The 11,960-nt window shown below is 36.4% G+C and overlaps 1 protein-coding gene across 1 annotated transcript in view; it reads left to right on the top strand.

The window, feature by feature from the left end:
• Window positions 1-8,396, top strand: part of LOC107563375 (ena/VASP-like protein) — a 32,921-nt gene extending 24,525 nt beyond the window's left edge. The window contains exons 6-14 of the mRNA XM_016248233.1: window positions 1,101-1,907; window positions 3,645-3,892; window positions 4,011-4,123; window positions 4,222-4,258; window positions 4,367-4,415; window positions 5,215-5,275; window positions 6,695-6,755; window positions 6,864-6,921; window positions 7,002-8,396. Of these exons, the coding sequence (XP_016103719.1) occupies window positions 1,101-1,907; window positions 3,645-3,892; window positions 4,011-4,123; window positions 4,222-4,258; window positions 4,367-4,415; window positions 5,215-5,275; window positions 6,695-6,755; window positions 6,864-6,921; window positions 7,002-7,039 (1,472 nt within the window). The 3' untranslated portion in view covers window positions 7,040-8,396. The remainder of the gene's footprint in view (window positions 1-1,100; window positions 1,908-3,644; window positions 3,893-4,010; window positions 4,124-4,221; window positions 4,259-4,366; window positions 4,416-5,214; window positions 5,276-6,694; window positions 6,756-6,863; window positions 6,922-7,001) is intronic.
• Window positions 8,397-11,960: the final 3,564 nt, after the last annotated feature.

Here is an 11,960-nt window from a genome sequence, read left to right as displayed (position 1 = left end):
GATCCTCTTCAATAATATCCTCTGCTTCTCAATCGGGCTTAAACTGATAAGCGATATTAACAACGCCGTTGTTAACTATACAACGAGAGCACATGCCGCCGAGGTGAGGGGTGGGACGTTTAGAGGCAGTTTAGCCAATCACAACACATTGGGCTAGCTAACCAATCAGAGCCCATCGCCTATTTCTGAGGGAGGGGCTTCATAAAAGAAGGAAAATGAAGAAAGAAGGAAATGATCAGCCCGTTTCTCAGAGAAGGGACAGAGTAGTGTGGAATAAAGGTAAATTATGTGAAAAATAATGCGTTTTTTAAAAAACAAAGCATTAACACATGTTAGACTGCACCCCATAAACACAATCAAGCCTAGAAAAAACCCAGTGAACCACCCCTTTAAGGACTATTAAGATTTTTTTCTTTGTGCATTATTTCTTTGATTTCTATTGTCATTACTGTTATACAGATACAGTAATCCAACATAAGAATAATAAAAATAATTTTAATAATAATTTAAATTTTTATTATTTAAATTGACAAGTAATATAATAGATACCTAACAACAAATTAAATTGTATTTATTACATTTTGTATATTTATTTATTTATAAATGCATATATTGTATTTGTTCTGTTCATTTACATTTTAAAATGATTTCAGAATACTTTTATTATGTTACTTTTATCACTTTTAGTAAGTTTTGTATCACGCTAATGTGAATCTAGTGAGAATCTCCATTGAGAATAAGTAGAATTATTTCAAAACATGTCAAAAGTAAAACATCCAGATGCATTATTGTAATGAGAATTTGGGAGGGCATTGTTTAATTGTCATTAAAATAGTGTTACAATGAAACAAAATCTTGGTCATAAAATATGTTTAATTTCAATTGTAATTTCTCCATTTCTTAATTAAATTTTTTTTCCTGAAATCTATCTGATCTAGATGTTTTTGTGAGATTCATCTGTTTGCAAGGCATATAACATGCTATTTTGCTCTCATTTCATCTTTTTAAGTTTCTTTGTACACGTTGATGCTTGATTTTCATCACTGTCACGTTTCTCTCTTTTCGTTTGTCATTTGTGTTGTCTTTTCTCTGTTTCTCAGTCTCCACCCTTCAGTTTAAAGTATCAGCAGCCGCCTCTCAGTCCGAAACCACTCTGCATGACCTCAGACAGTATCGTGCTAACACTCTTCCCCCTTCCTATGCTCACCTTAACCCCACGCAACCCTCCTCCCACACCTCCTCTTCCTCCCAGGAACGAGAGAGTGGCTACCGCACTGTGGACTCCCCTCAAAAAAAGGCACAGCAGCTTTCCCAGCTTTCCACCTCTCTGGCTTCTGCTTTCTCCCCCGTGCAGCCGGGTGTCACCACTCCACCTCGCAACATCAAGCAAATCCCTCTTTCCCCTCCAACGGCCCACCAGGACCCCAAACATGCCACATGGTCCTCCACCCACATGTACGCTCCATTACCCACAGCATCGCCACCTGTCATAATGGCGGTGCCAGTCAAACAACCTGCCCTGCCTGTCGCCCTCCCCTTGCCACCCCTAAACAACGGCCCAAACTGTGGCCCCAAAGCTCCTGCTAACATGTCCCACTTGGAGCCTGTAACACACCACCAGCAGTTGTCCAGTGGCCCGGCAGAGGAGTACTGCCCGTACCAAAACCCTCCTATGCAGGTCACCTCTGGAGCTCCGTTGCACCCACATTATCTCATACAAGAATCATCTTGCCCCCTGCCCCTTCTCATTGGCCAGCCCATCCAAGGCCTCGCTCCCCACCAGCAGCAGCTATACCAGGCCACGCCCCAATTCAACACCACACCCACCTCTTCCTCTACTTTGTGCGAGGGGGCAACGCCCAAGACGTCTCCCTCGCCTGTTTATCAGAATGCCAAAGCATCCAGCAGTAAGTATTTCAGACCCCCATCAGCTGCCCCCTCTGTAGCTTATTGCCCACCACCAAAAGACTTCACGCACCTGTCCAATGGAACTGGGCTGATGACATGTTGATCTCAAAAGCTGTCTAAAGAGAATAGTACGGTCTTTGTACTGAAACCATATGCAAATACCGGCCTGCCAGGTTTTTCAATGAGGCTGTTGACTTTTGTCTGTGTTATATGACAAAATCACAGCAGCTCATTTGAACAAATGGCAGCTGCCTCACTTTCTTTGTTCTGAGTAGAGGAAAGATGATTTAAGATTATAAAGTAAACATTCATATATCGCAGTGATGTTCTTGTTCTTGCTCAAAGGTGATTTGTTCATATTGTTTAAATGGTGTGTCATACCTTAAATTAACCACGCTATGTTCCATTTTTGCTTTTTCTCTTTGCAGATCATATTTTCGAAGTTAAAATGCTTTGCTCTGTCTCACATAATTATGTAGATGCACGTGTAAGCAGGGCTCAACACTAAGAATGGCCTGCTGACCCAGGACCAGTGTGAGAGTGTTTTGGGCCACTTGACAGACCAGTGTCACTTGTCCTTTTTGTTGCGCCATTGAACGTTCATTGATCTCGTACATCTACTTTGCAAATTTAAACGCTTGGTTTTTTGTGATGTATTATTATGCAAACTCTGCTGATTTGTCTCTGAGATAATATTATCTAGCTGGCTGACATGGATGAGGTTTTGTCAAACTTGCAAATACACCCCGGAGGCATCAATAAGAATGTGCTGAAAACTACAAACCAAAAGTGTGTTTGTGAATTTATGAAATTATTTTCATGTAGAAAAAATACTGTGCAAATGTTTAGGGTTGGTAAGATTTTTATCAAGTCATTTCAGTCATTACAGTCTCTTATGCTCCCCAACAGTTGTGCTGCATAACATTTTTGTGGAAACCGTAATACTCTTTTTCCAGGATTCTATGATCAATAGAAAAAGTTCAGCATTTATTTGAAGTAGAAGTCTTTTGTAGCATTAAAAATGTCTTTACTGTGACTTCTCAATTTAATGCGTCCTTGCTGAATAAAATAATTATTGAGCCCTAACTTTTGAATGGTAGTGTATATTGAACACTACATTTATAAAAAAAAAAACATTGATAAAAACAAATCTAAATAAAATTAGTAAAAATAAAATTTGTCATTCTTTTGGAAGTACTAATGTGAATAATAAATTTGAAAGTGCTAGACCCACTGAGCCAGCAGAAATAAAATCCTTACTGCTGAGCCTATTTGTAGGTTGATTTTCTCCGTTTGTAATTCTGCTTTCTACAATTTAGGTCGTGATGCGCAATTTCACCTTTAAATCAACACAAATGTATGAAAGCTTGTTTTTAAAAAAAAAAAAAGATAATTGCAACTTTTTTCTCACAATTATAAAGTCAGAATTGCAGGATACAAACTTGCAATTGCGAGAAATAAAGTCAGAATATAAGCTCACAATTTTGACTTTATAACTTCTGCAAGGTTATATCACGCAATTCTGAGAAAAAAGTTAAATTATGAAATGTGAACTCGCAATTGTGAGAAAGAAACATCAGAATTGTAAGATAAAGAGTCTCAATTACATTTTTTATTTTTTATTCAGTGGCGGAAGCAGGCTTCCGTTCAAATGCTCTCCATTGCAGTATATTTCATTGCATTTGTAATTAAACACTCAGTCTAGAATACAACACTGATTCTTTCCTTTCTTGCAGCAGGTCCTCCCGTTCCACCGGGTCATCCCTCCATGCTCTCATCCACCCCTCCTGTTCACCCCCCTACCTCAGCATCCATGGCGGGTCCACCGGCCCCTCCGCCCCCTCCTGGGCCTCCCCCACCCGGGCCGCCACCACCCGCCACAGGACCCCCTCCTACCCCGCCTCCACTGCCGGCTGGTGGAGTTTCTGCTCCGGCAGGTCTGGCTGCAGCTCTAGCTGGTGCCAAGCTGAGAAAAGTGCAGCGGGTGAGTGGCATTTATCTTTCTCAAACCTCAACATGTTTCACATATTTCTTTTTTTTTATGCAATAAGTTCAATAATAGTATCTTGCTGCCTGATTATTCCATGTTTTATCTTTTCTAGCCAGAGGAAAGCAGTAGCAAGAACGATGCCAATCGCTCCAGTGGAAGCAGTGGAGGCAGTGGAGGAGGTGGAGAGGGTCTCATGCAGGAGATGAATGCCCTTTTAGCACGGAGGTCAGAATGCATCCATTTCCTGTCTTTTTTACCCATAACTAATGATTCATGACTGGTGGTTATACAAACTTTGATTGTTAAATATGATCATTCTGCAGGAGGAAGGCCTCAGAGAAACCAGAAGACAGTCAAAATGTATGACTTTTGTACACTATTTGTCAAATCACACAGAGACTGTGTATTTCTCTTCAGTTCTATTCATTGTATATCATATCATGTCAGTCTGATATCTCTTTCTTGCAGGAGGAGTCTAATGGATCCCCTTCATCATCTTCTCGTGGACAAAATTCAGGTGTTTTTTCCCCCCCCCTTTTTTTTTTTTGCTAATTTAGCAATGTATTCTGTATATACACTACAATAAAAAATCTAAGGTTGGTAAGTTTTTAATATTTCTAAAAAGTCCATTGCTTACCAATGATACATTTTTTTTAACAAATGTACAGAAAAACTAATATTGTGTAAAATTAGGGCTGTCAAAAGATTAATCGCATCCAAAATAAAACTTTTAATTTACGTAATTGTGTGTGTGTGTGTGTGTGTGTGTACTGCGTATATTTATGATGTATATATAAATATACACACACATACAGTATATATTTTGAAAATATTTACATGTATATGTTTATATTCATATAATATATATTGTATATAAATATACTTATCTATATAAACAACATTTTTCTTAAATGTATACATGCATGTGTGTGAATTTATATATACATAATATATATATATACACTGTACACACCTATATTATGTAAACAAAAACTTATTTTGGATGTGATTACTCTTGACAGCACTAGAAATAATATTACAATTGTTTATAATTGAATTATATTCAGTGTCATATAATCCTTTAGAAATCATTCTAATATGCTGATTTGATGCTCAAGAATCATTTCGTATTATTACTTTTGATATACTTTTGGCTTAATATTTTTGTGGAAACCGTGATACATTTTTTTCAGGATATTCAGAAAACTAAAAACCTTTTAGTAAAAATATATTAATTTTATTGTATAGTATATGGTAAATTATGAGACGTATTTAGGTTTGGTGAGCAAAAAAAAAAAAAAAGTATTTCTTCTCAGATCCTGTGAAGAAGCCATGGGAACGAGCCAACTCTGCAGATAAGTCTTCAGCTGTATCAAGGTATGTTTTAACAGGTTTCATGAGCAGTAAACATTTAATTCCTATCTGTTTAGTGGAGTGGCGTGCACAGGGCTGGGGGTGCTCGAGCCCCTGCCCCTTTAAAGGAACACGCCATTATTTTTGAAAATAGGCTCATTTTCCAACTCCCCTAGAGTTAAACAGTTGAGTTTTACCGTTTTCGCATCCATTTAGCCAATCTCCGGTTCTGGCGGTAGCACTTTTAGCTGTAGCTTAGCATAGATAATTGAATCTGATTAGACCATTAGCATCTCGCTCAAAAATGACCAAAGAGTTTTGATATGTTTCCTATTTAAAACTTGACTCTTCTGTAGTTACATCGTGTACTAAGACCGACGGAAAATGAAAAGTTGCAATTATCTAGGCCGATATTGCTAGGAACTATACTCTCATTCCGGCGTAAAAAAATCAAGGAACTTTGCTGCCGTACCATGGGTGCAGCAGGCGCAATGATATTACACAGTGCCTGAAAATAGTCCCCAGCTAGGTAATATCGAAACTCTTTGGTCATTTTTGAGCGAGATGCTTACGGTTTAATCAGATTCAATGATCTATGCTAAGCTACAGCTAAAAGTGCTACCGCCAGACCCGGAAATCGGCCGAATGGATTAGAAAACTGTAAAACTCAACTGTTTAACTCTAGGGGAGTTGGAAAATGAGCTTATTTTCAAAAATAGTTGCGTGTTCCTTTAATCGCCGATGCTAAAGTGCCCTTTCGTTCCGGTCTATGTAAACCCCCCATGACGTCAACATGAAACGGCTTGGGATTTGTTTTAAAAACGACTCGTTTAAATGATTCAGAGTCGACTCTTTTTTTTGAGAGACAATAACTTTATACACGGTTCACTTTCAGATTTAAAACTTTGGAGGATGTTTTCATTCACTTAGAACTGTGTTACACACTGCATGAAAGGTCATTTTCAAAAATCCATAATAGGGGCACTTTAAAACATTTGGTTCCTTTAAAATTTACATTTGTTGAGGTGTTCCTTGATGGATTGCAACAGAGCAATGAATGGTTAAGCTTAGAGTTTGCATATGTGAGTAAATGCCTGTTGCTCGGTTGCCAGTACAAATGGTCATGTTAAGGAAGTAAAGCCCTGGGCAACATGAGCCTGCAATGACTTAAATGCAAACAAAGCCGGTTCTGCTCGCTTTCTGACAAACTAGAAAATTTAGTTTTTATGTTTTGTGTAAGCTGTCATTGAATGTTTGTGTAAACTCACAGAAAATGGTCTCTTTGAACTCTGAAAATGAACCGGTTATAAAAACTGAGATTGCATCAGAAAGCAATATTAATATTTAATATATCTACACGTTGTTTTAACAGCAAACATGACTTGCAGCTAAATTTTTGATCATTCAAATTGCGTTTAAATATTTATGATGAACATTGTACAGGGCAAAACCAATCGGAAGCACCAGTGATGCAGAGTCATTTGACTTTGACAGAATGAAACAGGTTAGTTCAGAATCTCTTTCAAAATGGCACAGTACTGTGCTGTGTATTGTGCAAAAAATGAGGATAGACTGGCCTGCTAACGATGATCAAATTTGTTGCTATCAAAAGGAGATCTTGGAGGAGGTTGTGCGGGAATTGCATAAGGTTAAAGAAGAAATCATTGACGGTAAGTTTTAGGAGATAACAGAAAAGAGATGTATCTTTTCAGTTCTTGAGGATATTTACATTTTTCTCTTTTTTGTTTAGCCATTAGAAGGGAACTTCTGAGAATTGGCTCCACATAGTCTTAAGAAAGGTCAACGACGACGACTGATAACGACTGAAGGTTCGGGAAAGTACATGAAAGCGCACGTGAAAATGTTCTCGCAGCATGTCTGCAACAGTATGGATAATTCAGTTGCAGAAATGTTGTGCAGATACAAGGCATTATTGAGAAGGACAAGAGAATGCTGAGGAACGGAAGGAATTGGAGTGAATGAATGATTGTGTGTATGGATGAGTGAATGAACGAGCAGATGGAAATATAGACCTTCACACTGAATTTTCTATTTCCTCCAGTATGAACGTTGAGACGGTCCACTGTGCAGCTTGCTGCTCTCGCTCTTTCAAGTCGACAAGTTGGAAATTAATGAAGATACTTTTGTTTTCTAAGTTTATATCTTTTCATTGGTCATTGTTATTATTATTATTATTGTTAAGAATTGTATTATATTAAATGAGAGATACAAAGCTGCACGACAGTTATTGTCAGCCTTTTATATTTTATATTACTGCTCTTATTCTTTGATTTTAATAAGTACGAACTGCACACATTTGTGCTGAACTGTCAGCAAACTACTATAGTTGAAACAGTTTGAGACTTTTTCTTTTCGTTTTGTTTTTTTGGCCAGTGCAGAAGTTCAGTAGAACTTTGTTTTAAATTGATTTGGAGGTATGAGGTTAAATATAGATGCTCTTTTAATGAGCTCAAGAGATGGACATGGAAATATATACATGTATATATACACACACACAACGTGAGATGAATTATTGAAAGTGGCTTATAGTATTGGGTGAATTGTTTGAACACAATGTATTCTGGTTTAATTAGGTTGATCCTGATTTTAAAAGTTGATGTTGATATTTCACAGAAATTACAATTAAATTAAACCTGTTGAGAGTGTGAGATTGATGGAATTAAAAGAACTTTAAAAGCTTTTCCCCCTTTTAAACAGTCTTGTCTCATGCGTCATTAAAAAAAATTACTCATTTTCATTGAACATTACAACGACCCCTTACAAAACCTCTCTGCCATTATTCAGATTCATCGTGTAAGATTAGGAAGTTTATTGAAATACATTGTGCTGAACAAACATATTCCACAACAGCTTTATCACAATGGAGTTCAGAGTTAAACTGTCACAGTGCAAACGACAGAACATGTCAAAATATCGAAAGACTTCAATTTACACAATAGCGCATGAAACAATTAAATATTCAGTTTTCAAAAAGGCCTCACTGATGAAAAGGCATTTTAAGTCGACTTAAACATTCCATCTCAGCACTTCTTTCCTCGGGTACATCTTAACTGGCATCTCAGTAGTTGGATTTAGTTGTGAAAGTGGCGATTGCAATAATAATCACAAATAACTGCATTGATAATGAACATGGATACCATAAAAACAACATCAGATGTTATAGTTTGGAATGAGTGTATGGAACGATTTTGAGACAATTAACTGGGCTTTGATACACCCAAACAATAAATCACAAATCATGTAAAACGTTCCCAGGCGCAGGGAATGTACAGTTATCGTTCATACATTGTACAGATAGATCTATATGATGGAATGAAAAGGGTATGCAGGTTCACGTGTGAAAGGGTTTGCTCCCTTTTAACTAACAGCCTTCAAGTGCCTCACAGATTTGTGTAAATACCTTGTAGTATGTTTGATTAGATCAGTAGTCTAACACCCAATTCATTCCTTTTTGCCAAGTTTGTACTGTCTCTTGATTCTGGCGTAGGGGCCGATGGTGTCATCAAATACAAAGTCCCAGAGCACTCGCATCCAGGAAGTGTGTTGAGGGAGTGAGTCATAGTACTCTGCTGCAATCCTCTTGACCTGCAATATGGGAAAGGTCCGTCAATAATCAAATGTTAATAATGAGATTTCGGTTTATATACACTTTGAAATACAGTATATTTTATATTACTGCTCTTATTCTTTGATTTTAATAAGTACGAACTGCACACATTTGTGCTGAACTGTCAGCAAACTACTATAGTTGAAACAGTTTGAGACTTTTTCTTTTCGTTTTGTTTTTTTGGCCAGTGCAGAAGTTCAGTAGAACTTTGTTTTAAATTGATTTGGAGGTATGAGGTTAAATATAGATGCTCTTTTAATGAGCTCAAGAGATGGACATGGAAATATATACATGTATATATACACACACACAACGTGAGATGAATTATTGAAAGTGGCTTATAGTATTGGGTGAATTGTTTGAACACAATGTATTCTGGTTTAATTAGGTTGATCCTGATTTTAAAAGTTGATGTTGATATTTCACAGAAATTACAATTAAATTAAACCTGTTGAGAGTGTGAGATTGATGGAATTAAAAGAACTTTAAAAGCTTTTCCCCCTTTTAAACAGTCTTGTCTCATGCGTCATTAAAAAAAATTACTCATTTTCATTGAACATTACAACGACCCCTTACAAAACCTCTCTGCCATTATTCAGATTCATCGTGTAAGATTAGGAAGTTTATTGAAATACATTGTGCTGAACAAACATATTCCACAACAGCTTTATCACAATGGAGTTCAGAGTTAAACTGTCACAGTGCAAACGACAGAACATGTCAAAATATCGAAAGACTTCAATTTACACAATAGCGCATGAAACAATTAAATATTCAGTTTTCAAAAAGGCCTCACTGATGAAAAGGCATTTTAAGTCGACTTAAACATTCCATCTCAGCACTTCTTTCCTCGGGTACATCTTAACTGGCATCTCAGTAGTTGGATTTAGTTGTGAAAGTGGCGATTGCAATAATAATCACAAATAACTGCATTGATAATGAACATGGATACCATAAAAACAACATCAGATGTTATAATTTGGAATGAGTGTATGGAACGATTTTGAGACAATTAACTGGGCTTTGATACACCCAAACAATAAATCACAAATCATGTAAAACGCGCAGGGAATGTACAGTTATCGTTCATACATTGTACAGATAGATCTATATGATGGAATGAAAAGGGTATGCAGGTTCACGTGTGAAAGGGTTTGCTCCCTTTTAACTAACAGCCTTCAAGTGCCTCACAGATTTGTGTAAATACCTTGTAGTATGTTTGATTAGATCAGTAGTCTAACACCCAATTCATTCCTTTTTGCCAAGTTTGTACTGTCTCTTGATTCTGGCGTAGGGGCCGATGGTGTCATCAAATACAAAGTCCCAGAGCACTCGCATCCAGGAAGTGTGTTGAGGGAGTGAGTCATAGTACTCTGCTGCAATCCTCTTGACCTGCAATATGGGAAAGGTCCGTCAATAATCAAATGTTAATAATGAGATTTCGGTTTATATACACTTTGAAATACAGTATGCGTACCAAAGAATAAGAACAAAGTACAATGCAGCTAAAGTGTAAAGCATGTGTGGGGCGATGGTCAGTTTACTGACAGTAGTTATACTTTGGTTTAAATATTAACAGATACAATGCACTGCATGAGTAATCAGCTTACAGACATGCCTTGGGGTTCTTTCACACTGATGGTATGATGTCTATAAACTATAACTCCAATTAAATTGTCTTATGAACACTGATGAAGTATGAAAAAGAGTTTAGCAAATATTAGTCTTTCTAGTTAGTTCCACGGCACTAAATGTCACACACTTCCTCTTAATCGGTAACAGTGTCAAAATCAATAGAGAGCATTACATTACCATGACATTTCCACTTGAGCTCTAGCCTGAAATGTAAACTTCCTGAGAAGTATTAAAAATCTGGGACCGGATTCACTAAAATCTTAAGAACGAAGTCAAGAATTTTCTTATGTAAAATAAAAAATAAAAACTACAGAATTTTTCTTACGAACGTCTTGAAATTCATCTTAAGAACAAAATGACAGGCGTCAGTGATATCTGATAGTTTGCCAGCTTTAAACTACTTTTTATTAGAAGAAAAACTCCAATAGGGATTTACAATAAATCTGTTATTAGCCGTTATTCTCAATGTATTACTTTATTGTATTGGTCAGACTCAGTATTTGATATTTAATTTTACATGCTCATTTCCTCTAATTTTACATTTAGATTACCATTGCTGTCATCTAACCTTCATCTTTAAAACATTGAATTAATATTAATGAATGCTTAAATATGCATTTTCATACTGTACATTACTTTGTGATCAATAACAGTTTTTACTGTATTTGATCAAATAAACAAAGTCTTGGTGAAACTTTTTTCGAAAACTTTTGGCGACCAGTACACACACACACATATTCATATGCATACATGTACGCATATGTATGTACATATAAATATTTATCTGCAGATACTGCACATAAATAAAAATTTAAAAATCAGAATTTTATCATTTTAAAGAGATTTGAGATGACCAAATGGCTATAAAATACAGCTTTGAATGAAATATTTTTATTATGTGATGATAGTTTCTCATTACATATTAAAAATCAGCAAAAAAATATACAATATATACAGTGTCTACACTACAGTATAGTGCATTCTGCATTAGTGCAATAATCCTTCAAACCATTACACTAAAACTGCTGCTTGAGCTCTTGAAATTAGTTTCTTGTAATAGAGGTTATCATATATCTTTATTAAAGTCTTGTTCATGTTGAAGGATTTGTCGTACTTCCATTAAAGACAGACTGTACTTGAAATTAAGCCTTCACATCCCACTTAAGTAGCACTCACAATAGTTATGCCTGTATCACTTTTAAAGCTGATTTTATTTTTATTAAGATTGTACTCAGTTAAGATTGTTATTTACACTTAGCCTTAAACTAATAAAGATTATCACTTTATTGCAGTTGCTAGTGGTAACCTATTAAACATGTTAAGGCACTATGTTGCATAGGTAGTCAACCAATCACTAATTCTCCTCCACAAGGGAGAGACACTCCCCTGGCGGTGTGCCTTTTTAATTAGCAGATTTGTTTGCCCTGCTAATGTTCTGTTGACGCA

The sequence above is a fragment of the Sinocyclocheilus grahami genome, unplaced genomic scaffold (assembly GCF_001515645.1).
Source record: "Sinocyclocheilus grahami isolate Dianchi unplaced genomic scaffold, SAMN03320097.WGS_v1.1 scaffold871.1, whole genome shotgun sequence".
NCBI lineage: Eukaryota > Metazoa > Chordata > Actinopteri > Cypriniformes > Cyprinidae > Sinocyclocheilus > Sinocyclocheilus grahami.
Note: the sequence above shows the minus strand (reverse complement) of the source record. Positions and strands in the feature narration are given on the sequence as shown.